Raw genomic sequence first — 24180 nt, forward strand, 5'->3', positions numbered from 1 at the left:
CTCCCTGGTGTCCTGCTGGAAAATCAAGAGCAGGACAGCCAGAGTGAGGGTGGGAGCAGGAGCTGGAGGTGGTGCCAGCCCACAGCCCCCCGGGCAAGGCCTGTATCCTGGGGGGGGTCACAGCCACATTCCCCTCACATGGAGGGACCTGCTGGGCCTCCTTCCCTGCTCTGCTGCTCCTCTGCTGAGCTCAGGAGGCACCTGCTCTGTTTTCCAGGCTGTCCACAGGCAGGGAAGGGAGGTGAGCAGGGAGTGGGAGGCTCAGTCCTGTCTCTGCCTCCCCAGCCAAGGGGTGTTCTGGATGCAGGAGTGGCAGATTCCGAGGGCTTTGCTCCTGCCATGCTCGGCCTCCCCAGGGAGGGGATGTGCCTGGTGCTGTGTGGCCTCTCCAAGCTGGGAAGCCTCTGCTCCTTCCGGCTCCTGGGAAGGGTGAGTGTCCCCTGATGGCCTGAGGCATCAATCATTAGCTTCCAGGCAGCAATTTCCCAGAGTCCTTTAGGTTGGAAAAGGCCTCTCCAATCATCCTGCTGTGCCAAGCTCAGGGGTGAAGCCCTGCTGAAGAACAGGCTGTGTCTCTGCAAGGTGAGGGGCTACAACACCTGCCTGGTACCCGAGCACAGGAAAACTCCTTCTGCTCCCAGTGCTGCGGGACGAGTGTGGCCTGTCCCTCACAGCTCCAGGGCTGGATCGTGCTGGGGACTCATCCCCTCCTCAGCCAAGTCTCCTGAGCTGGGTGTGGGATGGAGTGCCTGGAGCTGTGCCAGTGTCTGTGTGGCTGGTTTGTGTATCCCTGCAGAGGTGGATGGTGAACTTGGGGTCTGTGGGTGCCCTGGGCTGGCCAAGCTCCTCCCGCAGAAGGTGTATTTATAGGTGGGAAACAGTTTTGTTTGGAGGTGGTGGCTGGGCAGAGGTTGGGCTGTCCCCCCGGGGTGGTCCCGGCTGGAGGGCGGTGCTGGGCAGTGGCAGCAGCCCGGCTGTGCCTCCTGCCCCCCACGCTGGGTCGCCTTTTTCCTTCCTCTGTTCCCGTCTGAGGGTGATTTCCTGTGCCGGGGGGTGTGGAGGGCTGGGTCCATCCTCGCCCTGTTCTGCTGCCATTCAGAGCCTGCCGGGCACAGCAGCGTTTGTGCCAGAGGAGATCCCAACGCTCCTCCATCCCCGGGCTGGTCCCTCGCCGTGAGCTCGGCTGCCTCGGCCCTGCTCCAATCCCGGAATGGACAGGGCGGAGGGGAGGCAGCAGAGTGATCCCTGCCCAGGCTGGGCCATGGCATCCGTGCAGGTGAGTGCTCCCCCAGAAACCCTTCCCTGCTGTCCCCTCTGGCCGTGTCCTGCCCGTGCCGTGGTGCTCTGGGACGTGCCGGGAGCAGCCCGTGCCCTCCCGGGCTCTGCTGTGGTGGAACAGGAACATCACACGGTGGTCCTGGGGCTGTGCCAGAGCGGGGGGCTCGGCCCTGCCGTGGGCAGGGGAAGGAGCCGGGGCTGTTTGAGCTGCCAGGGGTTCTGGAGCTCCCTGCAGAGATAAGGAGCTTACCCCAGGGAATGAGGAGCTCATGGGTCCTGCCGCGGGGCTGGAGCCAAAGCCCATTAGGTCTCCATGTGACTCCCTGTTACCTGCAATAGGCTTTGCAGTGCAGGTGCTCTGGGCTTTCCATGCTCTATTGCCACACTGGGATTATGCCAAGGTCATGCCTACTCATTGCTGTTGATTAGTGCCTGGAATTAGTGAGATGACTGGGGCAGAGATGCAGGAGCAGCACAGAGGATGCTCCCCCAGCCCATCTCCCGAAGGACCCACCGGTGCCCCTGGAGCGAAGGCAGCTCTGAAGCCTCCAGCCCTGCCGTGGCTCTGCTGCCTGCGTGGCCTTCCTGGGTGTCAGGGAACTGTAATCGGCTTCTCTCGGGGTAAATCAGCTTCCTGCAGCTGCTCTGGGCCGGGAGGGGCTGCCAGGAGCTGTGTCTCCTCAAGGACCCAGCGGCTGCTGCTGGGTGGCACTGTTAGGTTTTGATTTCCATGGTATTCCCATGGCCTGACATCACCCCCGAGCCCCACCAGCTGCTCAGTGGGTCTGAGAGTCCTTGGCCGGGCAGCCCCCACTGGCAACATGAGCGAGTGGAGGGTGGGAGTCCCACAGGAGCCACACAGCTCCCACCCTTGGCAGGAGCTCAAGGAGCAGCCGGGGCAGTGAGGCCAAGGAGCGGCTCTGGCTCAGACACTGCTGTCACCTTTAATTTGCACCGAGGGGCTGCTCACTGCAGCAGCAAAGGCTGCTGCCTAATTAGTTTATTCTTTAAAAGAGCCTTTCAGGAGTGACTCAGTCATCTGGGAAAGGCTTCCCTCTGCCAGGGCTGCACAGGGATGTCATTACTGCATCGGGTCAGGCAGTGGAGCTGGAAACACAAAGCTGTGCACGCTCCCTCCAGCCGCACCAAGGGATGAGGCTCCAAGAGCACCAGAGGCACTTGGCTCCTGGGACCTTCCCGAGTGGGAATCCCGGCAGAGCTGGACCAGCAGACAAGCCAAGATGTTTTCCCTCTGTGCAGCCTTGGGGAGGTAAAAGCTCGTCCCTGTTTCACTCCAGCTCCCAGGAGCTCTGGGCTGCACCTGGAGCTGGGCAGCAGCTCTGGAGGGCGTTGAGCTGCCGAAAGCTCTGGGTGCCCCGACCTGCCCACATTCCTCTCCTTCCTCTTGTGACTCTGCCTCAAACCTTTCCGTGGGCAGGAGATGCTGTGCCAGGCACGTGGATGTCTGGGCCTCTCCTGGCAGCTGCTCTTTGTGCTCTGACACGGCCCATTTTCCACCTGGATTTTGGGTGCTGGATTCAGCTGCCATTCCCAGGAAGGAGGGAGCTGATGTGGTGGCAGAGGTGGGAGAGCCGAGCTCCTTCCTGGGGTGGTGGAACTGGGGAGCAGGGTAGGGTCCACCCACATCCCCGGGGGCTTGGGGATGCTTCCCTGTAGGAAGGCAGAGTGTGGGGAAGGGGCTGTGCTGGAGGTTTTAGAGCTATAGTTGGTGAACGTGGATCCAGCTGAGGACGTCCTGGCTCCCTCAATAGCAAAATGAGATTTAAAAGACAGAAAAGCCCCCAAGCTGCTGCTGTGCCCTCAAACAGCCTTGGTTTCTCATTGTGCCATTTTGGTGTGGACCTGGTTCATCCTCTCACCCAGGTGGACTCAGCCAGGGATGATGGCACAGTGTGCCCACCCTGCCTGCTCCCAGCCCTCTGTGGTGCCACCAGCCAGGAGAGGGGGAGAAGTGGCTCAGGTGTGTCCCCGTGGGGCTGTGTCCATCCCCGAGGAGGGCTGGGAAAGGTTGCTGGCCAGGGGACTCCATAAACATGCAGTGTCCCTGCCCAGGCTCCGTGCAGGCCAGTCCTCCTCCCAGCCAGGGCAGGGTGTGCTGGGAGCGATGCCTTGGGCAACCTCAGCTTTGGGTCCCTGCCCTCTCCACCCTGTTCTGCTCCTGCCTGGAAACACGTCTGGGAGGACTGGGGGCAGCAGACAGGGAAGAGGCAGGTGCCTTCTGGGCCACCCTGGGGCTGGCAGAGACACTGCCATAAAGCCATGGGCTGGTGTCACCTGAGACTGGAGCTGCCTGTCCCCCACGCTGGAGCCCTCAGTGCACCGGGGACGCTCAGGTGAGGCTGGGGGGCTCCGTGGGAAGGCTGCCTGTGGCTCAGTGTCTCTCCAGGCTGTCCCAGGTGGTTTGTGCCAGCAGTTGAATGCCCAGATGGGCATCAGCTGGGATGGGGCAGAGGCTGGTGGTGGCCCAGGAAGGGCAGCTGGTGGCCAAGGCCCCCTGGCAGAGTGGCACAGGGGATGGATGTGCTGTCAGTGTGTGCTCTGGGAGCAAACACACGGGCTGGTCCCTGACTGGGGCCAGGTCCTGGCAAAGCTGCTGTTTTGAGGATATTTTGCACTTGTTGCTGCTGGGTGTTGTTACTGTTGCTGTCGAGCCTGAGGCTCTCCGGCTGCAGCACAATCAGACTTGTGCTCATCAGGAGCACTGAGCTGGAGTCTGGGATGGAACACAGACCCTTTCCTGCCTGCCTTCCTCTTGCTGTGCTTTCCCCGTGCATTGGCCCCAGTGTGGCTTTCCCAGCTCCCGGCACAGCACGTCTGGGTCCGTGGCATGGGCACAGCTGAACCCGGGAAACCCTTCCTGGGAGATGGTGCAGTGCTCCTGCCTTGGCTCCTGCCTTGGCCTCCTGGCCCTGGGACAGCCCTCTAGAGCACCTGAGGTAAGAGGAACATGCCTGTGTCCCAGAGATCTCGGTGAGTGCTGCTCCAGGGCCGGGACAGGCTCCCTGTGGAGCTGCAGCTGCAGTCACGGCCTTTGTTTTGGAATTGGGTGGGGAGTGGAAACCCGGCTCCGTACAAACAAGAGGGATTCCTTATCCAGGCCCCCAGAGCTCTGAATCTCACTAATGAAGCTCCCACCCCTGTCTCCATCTCTTCTCATCTCCGTTGAGCTCTCCATGGAAACGGGATGAGCATTGTCCCGTGAGCCCACAGCCATGCTGGTGTTGTCAGGGCTGGGACAGACCTCAGGGCTCTGAGTTGGCACCAAAACAGCTGTTCCCTCCCTGGACTGAGAGGATGTTCCGACCCCTGTCCCTTCCCTGCTCTGATCCCTATATCCCCTTCCCAGACTGAGGGTATGTTCCCACCCCTGTCCTCTCCCCGGATTTAGAGGATGCTCTGTCCTTAAGGGCCAGGTTGTCCCTTCACCTGTGGGTGCTGTAAAGCAGCAGGGCGGGTTCCCAGTGCCCTGCCTGCCCAGCACTGCTGCTCCAGTGCCCGCTGACATCCGAGGGACACCAGGACAGAGCAGGAGAGCTGCAGGGCAGGGACTGCACTGTGCTGATTCCCACTTCTCCCTGCTCGCTCCCCGGATTGCTCAGTACATGTGTGATGGCGTGGGACCCCTGGGGACCCTGGGAGTGAGGAATCCAGGGCTGGCTGAGCTCCTCCTGCTGCTGGCAGCCCCCACCAGCCCAGGGCACGTACTGGCAGTGCCCAGCCCTGTGCTGGAGCCCTGACCGAGCACCTCCCGAGCCCCCGCTGGAACCTGACACGGGCGAGGTGAGGATCCTGCTCCAGGAGGGATAATCACTGACTTGGGCCATCCTCGCGTGCTCCTTGGTCCAGTGCACTCAACAATTAGCCCTTGGGAGTGGCTGAGGAGGAGCTCCTCGTGCTCCTTCTTTCTCACGGGAGTTTCCCAGCAGAAGCTGTGAAAGACACCCTGTGATGTGCTCGAAGTGTCTCCTGCCCCACCTGAGCCTGGGCAGCCTCACCTGCTGCAGGTTGAGGGGAATAAAGTGCTGCTCCCTCTGTAAAGTCAACATCACAGTGGGCTCTAATTTTACTTTGCAAACAGATGCAGTCACACACGTTAGTGATATTCTTTTTCACCCTGGGAGAATTAATGATACGGAAAAATTAATTTTGGTTAAGAACTGGTGTGTCACAAAGTGGGATTTCATTTTTAAACAAGAGAAAACCCAGTTAGCCTAGAATGATCCCAAGCTGGTGCTTGAGCTAGTCCTTGGAGGAGATGGAATCAGCACTGCAGGAGCAGGGGAAATGGAGGTAGGAGGAGGTGGAGGAGAACATGCAGTAGGACTGAGCTCATGTCCTGGGGAGCTGCCAGCGGTCAGTTTGGGGACCTTCTCGTCCCTGCTCAGCCAAGCTCGGCTCCTGCATCCCCATCCCAAGGCTCCTGCATCCCCACCTCGGGGCTCCTGCATCCCCACCCCAGGGCTCCTGCACCCCCACCCCAGGGCTCCTGCCTCCCTCCCCGCGGTGCCGGATGCCGGGAGCAGGCGGAGCTGGGGCGGGAGCGCAGCAGGTTGGCCCGGCAGAGCCGGTGTTTGACACAGGGGACTGGAAGTTTCGGTGGTTGACCTTCAGAGCCTGGGCACCTTCCTGTGCCACGCAACACCCCCTGCCCTCGCGAGTGGCAGCCGGGGCTGCCCCGGGGCTGCCCGAGCGCTGTAACCAAACGCGGGAGGTGCCCGAGCGGTGCCTGGAATGTTCCCGCCGCCCCGACTGGAAACAGGCTGGAGCGCTGGGATCAGAGTGCTGCATCCATTGGCATGTTTCTACTTTTAACATGTTAAAGATCATGTCTGTAACCTGCTCTAATTTTAGGCGTCGGTCTATCCGTGCTGGATTCCCTGCAGGGAGGAATGAGTGCAGGTGTAAAATTAGCCCGATTATTTATGGGCTGGCGGTTACCAGTGCTCCATCCCCAAAATGTCCTGCTCGTGTCCTCACTCCTGCCTCCCAATCACCCACTGCCCTATTCCCACCCCAGGATTAGCCTGCAATCAAAATCTTGTTATCCAGGCAGAGGTTGAGAGGGAAAGGATGCCATTCCTGAGTTTAGGAATTGATCCATGTTAGGAGCAGTTAAACACAGCAGCCTTTCATTCCCAGTGGTTTGTCTGGGAAGAGCTTGGGAAGCAGAGACTGAACAAGGATAAATGATGTGTTTCTAGTCTGTGCCATAGCTGGAGAAAAGATTATGTGAAATAACTAACATGGAAATGTTAATCAGCATTAGCCATACTCCAAATTCCATTAGCAGGAATGCTAAACACAGAGGAGGAAAGGGCTGGGATTAGGGTGGCTTGGCAACAGGCTCTCCTCCCTGATGTTTGGGTCTCGTGCTCCAGGATTTAAGCTGTAATTTAAAATCTAAGTAATTTTCTTTCCCTCGTCAGTGCAAACACCAGAAACGTCAGAGCCCAGAGCAGCTGTAACTCAGCACACAGGGTGTGCAGGAGCCTGGAATGCTCTGCCGAGGACACAGGGATGTGCAGGAGCCTGGAATGTTCTGCTGAGGACACAGGAAAGCAGCAGCTCATTAGTGAGAGCACAAACATCCCTGCCAAGCTCTGCTCCCGGGACTCCCTGAGCCAGGGACTGGTGTCAGGGAGGGGCTGCAGGAGCAGGGCAGCCTGGGGGGTGGGTGGGGCTCCAGAAGGACCTTTTGTGGATTTTTGGCTTTTCATGCCTGAATGGGCTCTCCTGGGTTTTTGGGTTTAACACAATATTACCTTGAATCAGACCATTCAGTTCCTGGTTTCAGTGCTTTTCCCGCTTGCTTAATCCGGACCCTTGTTTACGAAGTTTTTACAGATAATATTTCTGAAGTAACTCAAGCTTCTCCTGTTTTCCTCTGGAGCCAGGCTGGAACAGCTGGGGGTGTTTGCCTGGAGAAGAGAAGGCTCCAGGGAGACTTGAGAGTCTCTTCCAGGGCCTGAAGGTGCTCCAAGAGAGCTGGAGAAAGACTTGGGATGAGGGATGGAGGGACAGGACACAGGGAATGGCTTCCCACTGCCAGAAGACAGGGCTAGATGGGATATGCTGTGGAGTGTGACATGGGGGAAATCCCTACGGCAGAGTTCACCCCACTCCAGCAGAACTGGAACTGGTTTGGATTTAGCTGTGCTTCTTCCCCCACTTCCACACTCCTGGACGGCTGCCTGGGCCCTGCAGGGGCTGGGGAGGGAGCAGAGTGTGCAATCACACACACGCTGGGATCACTGCTCTACAGCTGATTGTTCAAGAGGCTCTTGCAGCACAGACCACTCTGGAATGCCTCCCAGATTGGATGCAAGGAGGAATTTGAGCGTGGAAGCTGCCCTGTAGCAGGACAGAGAGTATTTTGTGGATGGAGTTGCCACGCAGATTGGTCACTGCACTTGAGCAAACAAGTGTGTTCAAATAACAGAGCGATGGAGACAGACACTGCTCAGCAGGGCTGGAGCCTCACCAGCTAAAACAAGCCCTGGATTTAGGACAGGAGCTGCCCATGCAGCCAGGGAAGCCAGCTCCCAGAGATCCCAGGTGGGATGTCTGGGGGCACAGGTCCTCTCCAGGGGCAGACACGCCATCCTGGGACAGTGTCTGGTGTCTGCTCCCAGTGCTGCACCCGGGCACTCCAAAAGGGCAGAGCAAAGGACTCTCCTGGAGTAGTTCCCAGGCTTTGGATGCTTTGACCCATGGGTATTTTTTCCCCTCTCTCTTGAAATGACAAGACTTTGAGAAAACCTGTCCTTGGATAGCCCTGGCAGTGCAGATCCACAGGGAGCCGGCTCACGTTTCCCAGCTGCCGACCCCTCCGCAGGTGATCCTGGAGCCTGGCTGCCCGGGTCCGGCACTCTGCAGGGGCAGTAGGACACAGCCTGCCCCTTCTTCTGGGACTGCTCCAAGGGCTGAGACCTCTGCTCCACAGCTCCATCAGCTCCCGGATCTGGGCACAGATTGCTGCCCAGCATGAGCCAAAGCTGTTCTCCAGAACCCAATCCCATTCACAGGAAATTCAGACCCCGTTTGCCATCGGCCAGCATCCAAGAGGGAGCAGGGGAGGCAGGCACAGGATCTGTTTTGCAGGAGTACCACGAACTCAGGGGTGCAGTAACTGGTGTGAGCTGACAGTCATGTACCAGCCTCGGGTGACCCCAGGAACCCTGTTCCCCCTGCGCTTCCCTGGGGGTTGTTCATCCCCCAGCCTCTCCTCCTCCTCCTCCTCCTCCTCTGCTGCAGCTCGTTCTGGCTCCTCCTGTGAGCCCCGGGCTGGTTTGGCTGCTGCAGGTCCAGCTGCTCCCTCAGCAGCAGGCAGGGCTTCAAACCCCACTGTTTTCCCACTGCTCAGAGCAGATGGAGAGCAGGGAAAGCACGGCCAAGATAACAAAGTTAATTTGTGAGGCCTGGAGAGCTGTGTGGTGTTTCTGTGGCTGCAGGAGACTCTGCTGGTTGGGGTTACTGTGGGAGACGCTGTGGTTGCTAATATTGCAAATCCTGCATGCCTGGATGGTTGCTAACCTGGGACCCTGCTTGCTTTGCCCCTCATCAACCTAAAAATGAATGCAGCGTCTCTCCGGTGCCGACAGGAGTGCCCAAGAAGAGACAGAGGGTGAGGGAGCTACTGAAGGTCAAGGGGCTCTGGTTTCACTGTTGATCCATTTGAGCTTAAACAAGGCTCCAAGCTGTTGATGGTCCAACTCCAGACATCACACACAAGGATAAGAAGCTTAAGAAGAGCTTTGCCTTTGCTATTGACTCTAAAGCTTTGGAAAGTGTGGCCGGGGTTGCCTGGGAGCTCTGGTTTCCAGTGCAGCCAGCCAACCCATCCATGAGGATGGACAGGGACGTGCTGATGGCAGCAGCTATTTGAGATGTTTTCTGGGCTGGCTCCCCACAGACAAACCATGGTCTCTCTGAAGACCTGTCTGCAGCTCTGCCACTGTTCTGATGGATTTGCACACTGTTCCCACAGAGACACATTTCTCTCTCTTGCTGCAAATGAAACAGTTAAACTGGAGCATGGTCACTCCCTGGCTGGTCTGCTCTGTGCAGGAAGGCATTCAGCTCTGGTTAAGCTCCTTTTGATCCTCGAATTCCTTTAGGCTCCTTATCACTTCTCCTTATCCCTTCTGTTTGTCTGTCCTCCCATTGACCATATTCATGGTAAGGCTTTATCTCTGTGACCAAGTCAGTCCATGGGAGATGAGGGTTTCTCCTGCCATTGCTCTGTCACTTGGTGCAGCCCCAGAAGCCCTGTCCCAAGGTTCCCTTTGCCTCTGCTCCCACGTTCCAGGAGCTGCATGATCTGATTGAAACTCCTTCCTGCTCCTGCTGGGAAACAAAGGCAGCAGCAAAACCCCATTTTTTTTTTTTTGTGGTGTGGGGAACCAGAATTTAATGGCAACGATTTCCTGATGGGAATGTGAGAAGTTTTTGGTATGTTCCTTGCACCCACTTCTGTTTCTAATTCTCCTTCCCACCCTCGGGTACGACCACAGCACGTGTTACAGAGTTCAGGCTCCGCAGTCTGTGTGGGACACGCTGCCTTTGGTTCACTTGGAAGTTCAGCTCCCTTGTACTTGATGGAATGTGCTGCTTAATTAATATCATTTATCACACAGATGCTGTGACCACAGTGCTACAGCACAGGTTTTCTGGCTGGCTCTCACTGTTGTTGCCTCAGCACAACTTCACTCCTCTGAAAGCGTATTTGCTGCCTCTCAGCAGCCGAGGTGCTCGGCGAGGCTCGGAGCCCCAGGATAGGATGCCTTCGCTGTACATCTTCCCTAGTGGCATTCCAGAGCTTTACCCTCTCATCTGCACCAGAGTCCACTGAAAATTAAATTCACCATTTCCCTGAAAACACGTGCTAGTGGGGAAAAACTGAGCAGCTGTTTTCAGTCTTCATCCACAACCTGAGTTTTCCCCTCTCTTGCTGCCAAACCAGATTCCCTTCCTTTGGGGTGTTTTCTTCCTTTGGGGTGTGATTTAATCCGTGATACACAGGACAGCCTGTTCTGTGGGCTGTCTTGGCAGCAGGCACCAGCCCTACTTTCTACACCCACTTGTGACCTGACATACGGCTTTGGAAAGTCGTGTCCCACCTGTTCCCGTTCCCATCGCTGGCCGCACACTGGCCGCTCCCGTGAGCCCATGCCAGGCCTGGTCTGGGCACTGTGCTCCGGGCGCAGGGCTGGGCGCTCCCTGTGCCTGCCGGGCACTGCTCCGGAGCGGCCACGAGGAGCCAGGGAGAGCAGCCAAGTTGGCAGCGCAGCCCTGGCTGAGTTCAGCTCCCAGGAGACTGGCACACGCTTTGTTTGTGCCCGGCTGGGCGCCAGGCCGGGCAGGCCCAGGAGCACAGTGTGCAAACACTGCCTGCACGGACACTGCGCCTCAGCGTGCTTCCTGCCCTCGCCCTTTCTGGGAACGCAGAATAAAATTGGGGTGAAAGGCATCAAGTGAAAGGAGGTTGGAGTGAGGTGGGGGGCCAGGCCCCTCTCCCCAGGAACAGGCGACAGGACAAGAGGAAATGGCCTCAAGTTGTGCCAAGGGAGGTTTAGGTTGGACATTATGAAAAAGTGTTATTCCTGGCACAGGCTGCTCAGGGCAGTGCTGGAGTCACCGTCCCTGGAAGTGCTCAAAAAAACGTGTGGATGTGGCACCTGAGGCCAAGCTTTGGTGTGAACGTGGTGGTGGTGCTGGGTTGACCGTTGGACTCAATGATCTCAGAGGTCTTTTCCAATCTCAGCAATTCTATAATTCCATTATTCTGTACAGCTTGGACAGCGGATTGCTTTGGCTATGAGCTGTTAAAGCCTTCCCCCCACCTGTTGTAGGTCCCTGCAGCCCTGTCCCTCCCTGTCCCAGCACAGGGGCAGGAGATGAGTGGGCAGGTTTGTGCACTCCTGGCTGGTGCTCCTGGGGATGGGGAGGAGCTGCCCTAGGGAAGGAGGGAGCCAGCCAGGGGCTGGGAGTGGGACAGTGGCTGTGTGTGTGCTCCGTGTGGCCATCGCTGCTCCTGGGAGTGCCTGGTGTGATCCTGGGAGCTGGGTCAGGGAGGCACCAGACAGAGATGTGTCCCCGCCAGGGGCACTGCCCCCAGTGGGACCTCGGGCACAGGTGGGGGGTCAGACACCCCAAGAGAACAAGGCCTTACTATATCCTTGCAGTGAAGACTGTGACTCTTCATGGGTCCAAGAGCAAAGGGAGATAAAATTATATCTTCCTCTGTGTGTGTGCCTGGCATGGGGATTAATTTATCCAGATGATTAAGGCAGCCAGTGATGCAGGAGGTGGCTGGGTAGTTTAATGACCCCGGTGGAAATAGAAAGCGAAGAGTGTGTTTCCCTTTCAGTCGTGTTGGGGTTTGATGTTTATGGCCCATTATGAACTGATTGATAAGTGGAACCCCTTGAAAAGTGGAATATATTCACGCTGATCTGCTTCTCTGTTGTATAAAACTGCTGAGAACCAAAGCTTGTTAAGACTTATTGGAGACAGATGTTGCCAGGGGGTGACTTGTCTGGAGGTTGCTTCCCAGCCAGCTCCTGTGTGGCTGCAGGATGTTTGTGACTCTGCCTCAAATATTTCTTGAGCTCTGACTGGGGTAGGAGAATGGCACAAATGGTGCTCTTCCAATGGAGCAGAAACTCGGGCTGCAGCACTGTGACTGTGAAAACCCCCACCGTGCTGCAGCGAGTCCTCCCTCCTGTCTCGCTGTACAGTTTGGCTCCAATTAGTTGGTCTCGACTGCTACATGTGCAGGCCAACACTGCTTCTATTTCAGGGGGACTTGCCAGAGATTAATTAGATCCCAGGCCTGCAGAGGACCAGCCAGCAAATTTCGTGTGCCATTAACTCGGCACTTATCACGCAAACACTGCATGATAAGCAGCCCCTTTGTTGTGCTGCTGCAAGCGAAGGTTGTCACAAAAATGAACCCTGTGAGCAGACAGAGAGTGATAGTTTGGGAGCTGCATAAGCTGCTTGCTGAGATAGATCCCAGCCCTGGTGGCTGGGACGGCACTAAGTGTGCGTTAGTGCAGGCAGCCGTGCCCAGAGCTCCCACCATCCCCACGGACACGGCTGCCGGGATCACGGAATCGCCGAGGCACGAGCGGCCACTGCGCCCTGAGTCAGTGCACCAGGAGATGTGCAGTGTCAGCCACTGCTCCAAGGACACTCGTGGGTTGAAGGAGAAAATCCAGAGAAGGAAATCATGAAGTTGAGGAGACTGGGGAACAAATCTCCAGCAGGAGCTCCAGGTTTCTGTTTGGGAAGTGTGAAGTGACCTTGTCTCACCACCCTCAGGTTGTGCTCCGGTCTTTGTGCCCACGCACAGCAAACGCGAGCCACAGCACGTTGGCTTGTATTGGCTCATCTCACTTCCAAGAGAGCTGGGAGAACGTCTGGGCAGACAATGAGGGGACAGGAGCCAAGAACCAGGGATGGAGTGATGGGGAGAGCACGCTGCGGAACAAACATCGGGACCAGGCTGGATGGGGCCTGGAGCAACCTGGGATAGTGGAAGGTGTCCCTGCCCACGGCAGCAGGGGGGACTGGATGAGCTTGAAGGTCCCTTCCAAACCAAACCAGTTTGTGATTCCATGGTTCTGTATTTCTAGCTAACAGGCAAGAGGGGATGGTATGTGGAGAGGGGTGATGTAGTGGGAACTACATGCCAACAGTCTGAGCAGCAGCAGCCTGAATTAATTTGGAGAGCAAAGTGAGAAGTGTGGATAAAGGGCCCGTAGGAGATGCGTCCAGGATGAGGGAATAGTTCTGGCACCGTGGTCAGGGAAGGGCCAGACAGGGACATCTGTCCAGACTGCACTGGTCTGGCCTGGGCTGGAATGGAGACTTGGAGGTGGAGCTCCAGAAGGGTTATCTATGCTCCCTGAGGCTGCAGGGCCAGAGTGCCCTCACAGACCAGGCAGGCTCCAGGAATTTAACGTGAAATACCTTGTTCTTGTGCTGACAGGTAGGGCTGGAGAATGGTGTTCAGATAGGGAACTTCAGCTTTGACAGCAAGGAAAAAATGGGAATGCTCTGCTCCAGCTGAGCTGGCTGATGGCTCTACCCTGCCTGGAGCTGGCCAGTGAGAACCGTGGTGTGACGGGGACACGCTTCCCTCAGGATTGACTCTGTTGGGAGGGAGCTGGATGACAAGGCAGATGCCACCCTCTTACTGCACAGAGACCCAGCTGGGGCAAACACATGGATGCGTGTGATTATCTGGGGACAGGGATAATGGAATTGGCTCTGGAGTTGGCCGAGCACTTGGAACTGCTGTGTGCAGTTCTTGGCATTGACTTGAGAGCAAGGAGTTATTTTTAAGATTCTGCTTTCCCAGTAGAGGGGTGACTCAGAAGGTGCTTCCTTTAAACAGCACAAATTTGGTGGGAAGAGGAGAAAGCCACTGCTGTGAGCTTGGGCCTGAGAGTCAGACAACATGTTGTTAAGCTGAAACTTTTGTAATAAAAGCTTATTTTTAATGAACTAACTATTTTCTGTGACAACTCGGCAGACAATGCTTCTGATCCAAACAACTCAAAGCAGTTCTTCTGCCCCAGGTTAGGCTGGTGCTGGGGCTGGGCTTTTCCCATGGATTCCTGAGTGGATGTGAACGTTGCTGCCTCATGTTTGTGCACATCCCTGGGCAAACACCCCTGTGACGTGCTGTGCCTCGGGTGCGCTCGAGGAATTCGCTTGTCCAATACTTTTGGAAATAGGAAGGAAAGAAGAAAGGAAACCACTTGTATTGTCAGGGTAGAAAACAACCAGGGAATCCTGATCTCCACTGCTGCTGCAGTGGCTTTGCTTTGTGCCAGGCAGCTCAGATTGTCTGTGCCAGGGTGGCAGTGCCAGGCTGGAGCAGTGGGAATTGGGGTTCCCAGGGGACTGACAGCCAGGAGAGCCGTGTGGGACTGCCTGGCTGAGGGACAGGGGTGTCCGGAGCTGTCGGAGCTGCTCCGAGGAGGTGCTGGAGGTTCTGTCGGTGCCTGGGAAGCACAGAGGGATCCCTGGGGGAATGGAACGGAGGGGGCTCCTGAAGGGACAGAGTCTGCCTGAAACACAGCTCTTTAGGGAGAAAAACACCAAAAGCTTTAAATGGCATTCAGGGCATGAACGTGCCTCCCAAGAGCCCGGATCTGGAATTAATCCCTTTAGATGAGTTTAGGCCGGGGTCAGATCCTCTGAGAAGGGTTTAATTTCAGAGCACGCTGGTGCTCCCCAGCCACCCTGATGTGCACAAAATGAGAGTTTGTGTTCAAAGACACCACTCTCTTTCCCTCTAAACAAGCCACCTGTAGAGGAACCGAAGTGTTTGAACATGGTTTGATTAAAAAGCAGTGACATTTATCTCCAGACCGACTTATATTGGAGATACACCGGTGGAACAGCCCCGTTCCAGCTGTAATAAGCAAGGTTTTAAACACAACCCCTGGGCTGGAACTAAGTGAGTCTCAAGTAAGTCTAAAAACATTGAGTGGCCAGTGTTGCGTGACAGGGCTGTGAGTAAAACAGGGTGAGAAAGTGATGGTAAATGAGACTTGGGATGAACAAAAGTGAATGGAAACTTCCACTTTGGACACGCTGGGGCTGGCAGTGAATGGCGATGTTTAATATGCTGCCTCTGCTCAGCTCTGGTGCGATCCCTGCATTCTCTTGCACATCAGTGCCATTAAGGGGGATGTCTGCACTGCGGCCGTGGGTTTGTACTGCCCGCTGAGGCGGACGTGAGGGTTCCGAGCCCCTCCCGCAGACACAGGGAGCTCTGTCCTCGCACGGACGGAGGCGGGGTCTTCCCGGGGCCAGGTCCACCGGGCCTGGACCGCTCCGGGTCGTTATCCCGGTAGTTATCCCGGTGGTTATCCCGGTCCTTGTCCCACTCCCTCAGGACCCCCCGCCCGCCGTCTCTGTGATGTCCTGAGGGGCCGCCCCGGCCCAGAGCGCCGCCCCTCCCTCCGCGCGCCCTGCCCCGCCCGCAGCGCGCCCCCTGCCGGCCGGGCGGCTCTGTGCCGGGCCACGCCCCCACCGCTCCCCTTTCAAGCGAGGAAGTCCCTCCCCCCCGCCCCGCTCGCTGATTGGTCGCGGGGCCCGCGCGGGAGGGCGGCGATTGGCCGCGCCCGGCAGGGGGCGGGGCGGCGCGGGGGTGGGCGGGGCCGCGCGGGGGTGGGCGGGGCCGCGGTCCGGCCGTGGCGGCGGCAGGAGCGGGAGCGGAGCCGAGCGGGGCCCCCGGCCCGACATGAAGAGCCTCAAGTCCCGCCTCAAGAAGCACGAAGCCGTCATTGGGGGCAGCGCGGTGGGTGCAGGGAGGGGGCGGCGGGACACCCGGGGGGCTCCGGAGGGGTCCCGGGTCGGGGTGAGCAGAGCACGGGGCTCCCGGTTCTTGGAGGGACAGAGCACGGGGGGGTCCCGGTTGGTGAAGGGGCAGAGCTCGGGGGGTCCCGGTTCTTGGAGGGGCGGAGTTCGGGGTCCCAGTTCTTGGAGGGGCAGAGTTCGGGGTCCCGGTTCGTGGAGGGGCAGAGCTCGGGGGGTCCCAGTTCTTGGAGGGGCAGAGCTCGGGGGCTCCCGGTTCTTGGAGGGGCAAAACTCGGGGGGTCCCGGTTGGTGGAGGGGCACAACACGGGGGTTGTGTATCCCCGGGAGGGTCCCGGCTCCTTGGAGATGGGGTGCTGGTGTCCTGGCTCCCGGAGGGGCAAAGCACGAAGGTCCCGGTTCATGGAAAGGCACAGCCGGGGGGTCCCGGCTCCCCGGCATCGGGGGCTCCGCTATGCGCAGGGAGCGGGTTTGGTGGGCTGGGATCGCTGGAGGATCCCAGGGGCCCCGGGGGTTGGGGGGCAGGGCCCCGCGGTGGGCTGTGCCGGGGCAGGGGGCACAGCAGCCGCGGGATGACATTCCCTGCCCCTGGCTCTCATTCCGGCCGCCCGGCGTGACCCCCGGCTCGGAACACGGGCGTGCGAGCGCATTTAGCGCTGCCTTGGGCTCTGCTGCCCGGCCCGGCAGGAATTAACACCTCTCTTTTCCATCGGAGCCCCTGGAGCCGGTGCAGCCCCGGCTGGCAGCCAGCCCGGGGGCTCCCGTGTGTGCACGGCACGGGCAGCAGCTCCGCCGGAGTGATTCGTGTGGCGAAACCGGAGCGTTTGGGAAGCAGGATTTGCTTAGAAAGTGGGCAAAAAGCTCTCAGGGCAGCTGGTCACTGCACAGCTGTGATTCCTGATCATCCGGGCTGGAATGCTGGGCCTGGGCGAGGCAGAACCTCTGGAAATGCACCTTTGCGGTGGTGCAGTTGTCTGTGCCTTGTTCTCTGTGTCTTCCCAAATGCGGGCTGCTGTTAACTGGCTTTTTTTGGGGCTTTATTTTTACTTCGCTCGCCCCTGCTGATGACTTTTGGTAGGAGAGGTCTTTGTAACCGGAGAAAGCTGTGCTCGGAAATCGCTTTGCGTGGTAAATCACCTTTAATTGTGCCTGTTCCGTGGACGCCTCCCCGGGTATCCGCCGTGGCAGTTGCGCTCCCGAGCTCGTCCCTGCCTTCCTTTGCCGAACTTGCTGCTGGCACCGCGGGATAGCGGGAAAGGGGCAGGAGAACGTGGGACGCTGCCTTTTATCGGCTGTCCTCTGAGATACTGGCTGTCTTTAAAATCTGCCTCGGGTCCGAAGCTGTTACCTGCAGATAATAACTCGTTGGAAAGAGGTGTGAATCCCGAGGTTTGGGAAGCGCTGAGTGCGGTCCCTGCCAGGGAGGGCTCCGGAGCATTCCCGGAGCACGGCAGTGATTCACGGGGCAGTTATGATGATTTGTCATGTGTAGGCTGGCGCTGGCTTGTGCTCATCAGTTGTCCTGTACTTTTAGAGCTGTTTGTCATTCTCAAATGAGCCCACGATAATTAAGTCTCAACAAAGACCCGACAGCACCCGTATTTGTTTTGAGTAGGCATGGAGATTTTTCACTTCCATAGGTGAGGGCTCAACAAACCTTGTCTTCAGAGGAGGTTTGAGTAGTTTTAATACTTTTAAGAGCTGGAGTTATTCTAAAACATTTGAAGGGAAATAGCTTTCAGCGAGATCCTTTAAAAACGGGGCTTTGTATCCATGATAAACTCATTTCCCCTGTTTATTACATAGTTTGGTTACACGATCACTCCACCAGCTCATCAAATACCAACTTAAAACCTTCTACGTGGGGGGAAAGAATCCTTCCCCGCGGGTGGGGTGTTAACAGTGAGGCTGAAGGGGGGTGAAGGGATGAAGCCGGGTCTCTGTTCTGCTGCTGGGGAAGGAGGGAAGTGGGTGGGAATCCTGCCAGCGGGAGCTTTACAGATCCTGCTCAAAGGGGAGTAAAAGAGTTGACTGTTTGAGAAACTTCATCCCTCTCTCCTCTCCCCACCCAGTGCTATTTCCTGGGGGGTGGAGAGAAACCTAATCCGTGCTGCTTTTGGAAATTTTCCTCCAGGTTAAGGGAATAATTACCTGCCTTCTGATGGAGATCTGTTGGAAATGGCTTTATTACTGGGCTCCTGATGGAGGGAAGCCACAAAAAGCAAAAGCAATAGTTATTACCAATTCCACAATTATCCAGAACGTTGTGCCTGAAATGGAATTACCTGGTTTTGCCAACTCCAGCTGGCTGATGGTGCTTGGAAAATCATCTGAGCAGCCTGTTCAGTGCTCTGAATAGTGAGACAAATGCTTGTCGTTAGCAGGAGTGTAGGCTGGAAGCTTTAATGTGAGACTCTGTGGAGCACAAAGCCATGAGGTCAGAGGTGATGCTTTTCACCAGCAGTCACAGAAAAGACTTTAATTAATGTAGTCAGTCCCACTGGGTGCCCACAGCAGCACACACTGCCCGTGTTTCTGAGGTTCCAAAATACATCCTGCTGCTATAAATGTGAGTTTGTGACCTGGTTTGTGTTTAGGAAATGTGCTCTTCCAGCAGAGTCAGGAGTTGTGTGTGCAGCTGTCTGTACAAATGAAGTGCTCACTGGTGGGCTCCTCTTGAGAAGATGGTTGGGGACAGTTTGATTTGTTGTTCTACAACGTTATTTTTGGTTCAGACCTTTGCAAATGGACTTTCAGTGGTGAGGTTCTGACTGTGGCTCTGCAGGGGAAGAGGTGCTTCCTTGGGAACACTTGGAAAGTAGCTGTGGGGGTGTTCTGTTAAACCTGAGCTGTGTTATCTCTTTAGTGTGGGGTTTTAACCTTTCTGCCCTTTGTGATGGGGCCTGGAATTTAGGGAAGGGGGCTCCTGGAGTTCCTGGGAAACACGGGATTCCTGGCAGTGCTTTGAGCAGAGCTGCCACTGAGCAGCAGCAGGTCTTTTTTCCTCTGGAATTGCTGCATCCCAAGGTGTGAGGTGGAGCTGGTGCGAGACCCACAGGCGGTTCAGAAAGCAGCAGTGCTGCAAGAGGTGGGAATCACCTGCAAGAGATGGGAATCACCTGCACGTGGTGGCAGTGAGCAGATATGAAACCCTGTGAAAGCTTCTACCAATCCTTTCTCCTCTGGGAAAAGTGATGCTGGGTTTTGTTTAATTAAGAGAACCTGAACCTTGTCTGTAATTAGTGGAAACCATTGTGCAAGGAACAAAGGTGGACACCTGAACACTTGCCCTGCTATGATGATCTGTGATTATTAAATTAATATCTGCACAGGCTCTGTAGTTAGTGACAGCTGAACTTGTTCAGGGTTGTGTCAACAGTTTTTTTCCCCACGGAGGCTGCCCAGCTCTGTTAAATGGATGAGTTTTCCTCTAGGGAAGGAGTGGAGCTTTGTGGGGTGACCCAGTACACACTTACACATCCACTCCTGCCCTGTCAGCACCAGAGAGGGCAGGTACCACCTCTTGTTCTGGTCTGACCCATTTTATTAGGGGAATGAAGAATACTGTTTGAATTTGCTAATTCATCAGCAGCACCATCTCTTTGTATGTGCAGCAGAAACATGTTAAAAATGCCTTGTAGCCCCAGTGTGCTGCCAAACACACACTGGTAACTGAAGGAATGAAATAAAAAATAGATGTGTGATAATTTTAAGCCTTTAAAGATTGAAGATCACTTCTGAAAGCACAGACAAGCCTCGTGCTGCTGGTGGCACAGGGTGGTTTGTACCAGGAGCGAGATTTTGGGGGGTTTGTCACGACTGCCTCATGCAAAAGGCAGAGCAGTTTGGGAGCCACTGCTCACAGTGCTGGGAGGCAGCAGGAGGGTTTTTCCAGCCTTGCTGCTCTTGGCCAGAGCAGTCCCTGTGCCTCCCTCGGGCAGCCTGGGGTGACTCCGTGGTGGCATCTTGGAGAACCCACAGCACTGCAATATTCCAGTGGCATTCCTGGCCGGGCTGGGGTTGTTCTTCACAGCACCTTTGGTTCCAGGAAGCTTTGTTGAGGCTCCTGCTGACGTGTGTGCTCCTTGGAAAAACCCCTTTGTGATTTGTCTGCATTTAGTTAACTGGAATTGGGTGTTTGTTCCAGTGATGTTTGGGGTTGATGCTGAAGGAACACAACAGGCAATTTGTGGTCCAGCAAAAGCTTGGTGGTGCAGCCTGTTTACAGGTGCATTGTAATTTTCAGGCTCCGTAGAAGAGAGTTTTAATGCTTTATCACTTTGGAATGTAGCAATTAAAAATATTTAAAAGAGTGGGGGTTTAGTGAGTGCCTGTGAGTTCAATACCCTGAGCTGATTTGCAGACATAATGACACAGATAAGCTCCATGGTTTATCTGGTTTGAGTTCATCTGACCTTTGGTGTAGAAGCAACTTATGGAGTACTTTGTCAGTATTTAAATATTAATATGAGCAAGCAAATGCTTGAACATCTGAGGCTGATACTGTCTCCATGTTCTCATCACTTAATGGTGACAGAACAGGGCTGAGCCTGCAGCGTGTTATCCCTTCCCTGGGCACATGTGCTTGGGGCTGATCCCTGTGTATCAGTGTAATAATCACGTTGTGTTTCATCAGCCCCTGATATTTCCCGATGCCTTGTTAATAAATGGAAGCACACAAATCAATGGGGCCTTGCTGAGAGCTCATAATTCCAGCTAATGCTGTGCCTGGAGTCCTGGGAAGGCAGGTGATGTGCTGCCCTTCCTGGCAGTGCAGGCAGCTGGACTCTGACCTTGCTCCTGCTTTCTCCCTGCTTAAAGGGAAATATTTTCCCCTGGGCAGCTGTGGGGTGAAGCTGGGATGGAGCAGCAGGACCTGGGCTCCTGTACCTGTGAGGTGGGAGCTGTGGTGCTCTCCTTTACTGTAGAGGGTGTGATGTGCTTTGCTGTGTGTGAGGCTGGCCTCAGTCACCATAAAATGGACTTGACAGAGTTTTAAAAGGAGCTGCAGAGCCACTGCTTTGTTTGCAGAGTGCATAAGCAGCTCTGATCACTTTTATTGGTGTCCAAGTCAGGCTGTGTCTCAAGGCTGGGAATTTGAGGCTGTTTTATCAGTAAAGTGCACTGTGGTTGTATGTTGGCCATGAGACATGAGGAAGCTGTTTCAAAACAAAGTTGAGACTATTTTTAATTCTTTTATCAGGGTTTGCCTCCTTCGGGGGTTATAGGCAGAGTCCTCTGACACTTCCAGTGTACCTTGTGAGCTCTTGTGGCTGGTGCTGATGGATTTTCCCCTGTCCCAGCCATGTGGAAAAGGGAGGCTGGCAATGCTGGGAGGGACCTGTTGCTCCTTGTAGCTGGTATGTGCAGGATTTTTCTAGGCAAATGCAGGTAAGGCAAAATCTGCAGAAGAGATGGGTGACAGTGAAGTGCCTCTGCAGTGCAGGGGAAACTGCACCTGCTGAACATCTTTTGAAAAAAAAAATAGTTTCACTAGTCTAACTTACCCTTTCATTCTGCCAGTCTGTGCAGTTTACAAATAAATCAAACTACTTCAAAAGCATTTGTCACTTAGTGCTGTATGAAATGCAGGGTGTGTCTGCCAGACCTTAGTTTTGATTACAAATGTACTCTGACCTCTGGAGAAGGAGCAGGAAATCAGAGTGTGCGGCCTGACAGATGTGTGAGCCTGCCCCTGGCATCTGAGACACAGCAGGGTTGGCCATGAGGAAGAAATCCTTCCCTGGGAGGGTGGGGAGGCCCTGGCACAGGTTGCCCAGAGAAGCTGTGGCTGCCCCTGGATCCCTGGAAGTGTCCAAGGCCAGGTTGGACAGGGCTTGGAGCAACCTGGGCTATTGGAAGGTGTCCCTGCCCATGGCAGGAGGTGGGACTGGATGGGCTTTGTTCCCTTCCAGCCCAAACCAGTCTGGGATTCTATAAAGGCCTGTTGATAGGTTTGTGGGTTCCTGCTGTGGTGGTGCTGGCAGGGTGTCCCCAGAGCTGTGCTCTGTGCTGTGCTTATGTCACCCACTAATGGCATTAGCGGGGCCGTGTCCTGTTTGGGGTTTGCTGGTAATGGGATCAGCTGCTGGGCCCAGCTGTGACAGGACTGGGCTCACTTTCACAGCTTTAGCCCAGCTTGCAGGCTGAAGGGCTTAAGAGCTGCTTTGAATTACAGCTGGTATTTCTGAACTGGGTTGGACGACCTTAAAGCCTCTCCAGTGCCACCCCTGCCATGGGCAGGGACACCTTCCACCAGCCCAGGTGGCTCCAAGCCCCGTCCAACCTGGCCTTGGACACTTCCAGGGATCCAGGGGCAGCCACAGCTTCTCTGGGCAACCTGTGCCAGGGCCTCCCCACCCTCACAGGGAAGGATTTCTTCCTAATACTTAATCTAAATCTCCTCTCTTTCAGTGTGAAGCCGTTCCCTTTGTCCTGTCACCACATGTTGTTATGTAGTTAAGTTGTACAATTCCTTACCCAGGGCTGTCGAGGATGCTCAAAGCTCACCTGGACTTGAGGAAAAACTGGAGAAGTCAACACAGTGATTGGTTCAGGATCATTGGCATGTAGGTAGAATCCCTCTAGCCTGGAAGTTTCAGTCTTTCCCTGAGAGCCAGGAGGGCACTTGGAGCAGTATCCTGTTCCTGCTCAGTTCATGTTCTCTCTCTGAGCAGGGTGGTGTGAACACTCTGTGATGTCTCTCCATCCCTCCCAAGGGTGTTGGATTCCAGATGGATGCACAGAGTGTGCAGACACCCAGCTGTCTGCTTCAGATAAATCCCTCAAACTGAGGGCACACCAGACGCTAACTGCTGGGAAGGAGACTGCTTCTCATCCTAACAGATGGAGGAGGTGGGATACTCCTTATCTTTGGAGACCTGGAGTTGGGAAGGATTCCTGGCGGGCTGAGCTTAAAAGAACAGGTGCTCTGTGTTAATAAAACCCAGGTAATGTTGGCCTTGGCCAGGCATCTGTGGGGTGGTGGGCAGGGTAGCACCTCCAGGGATCTGCACTGCCCGTGTCTGATGATGGTTCTGGTCTTTGTTCTGATAAACAACTCTGAACAGGGCTCTAAACTTTGGTTACACTGAAAGAACACAACATGAGCACATTTAAGTTGTTTCTACCCTTCAAGCTCCCTGGTTTCAGTGCCTTGGAGAACAGTTTAGTCAGTGGGAGTTTGTAGCTGGGCTGTTTCCTGGTGCTGCTCGGTGCTGATGGAGCTGTGGAAGCTGCTCTGTGCCTGACTGGAGCTGGGCAGGGCTGGGGAATGTGGTTTAGCAATCCTAAATCCTGTGGTCAGGACTGTCTCAGGAGAATCTCCAGCACAAAGGGGCTGCAGCTCAGAGTCACAGGAATGCCTGCAGGCAGATAACGAGACAAGTGAAACCTTTGGGATAAATACTTTGGAGAAGACTGTACACCTGGAAGCCACAGTCTTACCTACACTTCTCACCAAACTGATTTTGGTTAAATGGGCCTTTTCTGTTGCTGTCACTTGTGAAGTGTATTTATTTTTTTCCCTCCCCCCCCCAAAAAAAGCCATTTTTAGTTTGAGGAGACAGACTTGGTTCTGGTCAGAAGATGACACAGTCACTGCCCTGTTTTGGAGTGGCTTTGTCACATGGGTACTAACTGCAGAGAGGGCTTGGAGCTTTCTTTGGGAAACACAACGATGCTGCGAGGCAAAGGCTGCTGCTCACAGCAGGGGATGTGGGATAGTTCAGGAATTACTGGGAAGGAGTGAATTAGGCCAAATATGAACAATTGGTTTTAAACCTCTTTGCTGAGAAGATCCATTTATTAGGCTATTTGCAGTCTCTCCTGTGTGTCCTCCAGGGGGTGTGTGTGTGGATTTTCTGGCCCTGGACCAGGTTTTTCTCCTGCAGACAAAACAGTGCATTGCTTGCCTTGTTGACCTACTCCTCTAAATATGGCACTTGGGAGATCTCCATTTAAATTTAAAACTTGTGAAAGGGGACTCTCCTTCTCCCCTCCTGTTAATCATTGCGCTGTCACTGAATGTTTTCACAGCCTCTGTGACTCCTCTCGTTTCTCATGTTGGGAGACAGACTGGCAGCAGCAGTAAGCTGAAACCAGGTTCTATTCAGAAAGGGTTTCAGTGCTGTAAAAGGAGAATTTTTTTAAAGCAGAGGCATGTGTGTTTTCTAATTTGAAATGGGTTACATTTCTGTCAAAATAGGCTCACGCATTCCATCTGCTCCGCAGTTGTAACTGTCTGAAGTCTGAGCCTGAGTCTGGTTTCAGCTCTGTGGCCTGGTGGAATGGGGAAAAAGTGACTCCTGGGAGTATTTCAGTCCTCGTGTGTTATTAGTGGTGATAAGCGTGACCTCCCCCCATGTCAACGCACAGTTAATTTGACTAACGTGTTTGTTATTTTAGAGCGAGTGTTTGCCTGTCTGCAGAGCACAACAACACCGCAGTAGGGTTTCCTGCGTGCCTGTCTCCTCAGTTAACACCGAACCTGCCCCGCATTACTCAGGGCAGGGGCACGCCGGGAATGCACTAATAGCCATCGCT

The 24180-nt window shown here is 55.3% G+C and overlaps 1 protein-coding gene across 2 annotated transcripts in view; it reads left to right on the top strand.

Moving 5' to 3' along the window:
• Positions 1-15510: 15510 nt before the first annotated feature.
• UACA (uveal autoantigen with coiled-coil domains and ankyrin repeats) overlaps positions 15511-24180 on the top strand; it is a 28367-nt gene continuing 19697 nt past the window's right edge. For both annotated transcript variants that reach the window (XM_017836241.1, XM_017836242.1), the window contains exon 1: positions 15511-15619. In XM_017836241.1, coding sequence (XP_017691730.1) covers positions 15563-15619 — 57 coding nt within the window. In that variant the 5' untranslated portion in view covers positions 15511-15562. The remainder of the gene's footprint in view (positions 15620-24180) is intronic.

Source organism: Lepidothrix coronata, unplaced genomic scaffold (assembly GCF_001604755.1).
Source record: "Lepidothrix coronata isolate B3197 unplaced genomic scaffold, Lepidothrix_coronata-1.0 Scaffold272, whole genome shotgun sequence".
In the NCBI taxonomy this organism is placed as follows: Eukaryota; Metazoa; Chordata; class Aves; order Passeriformes; family Pipridae; genus Lepidothrix; species Lepidothrix coronata.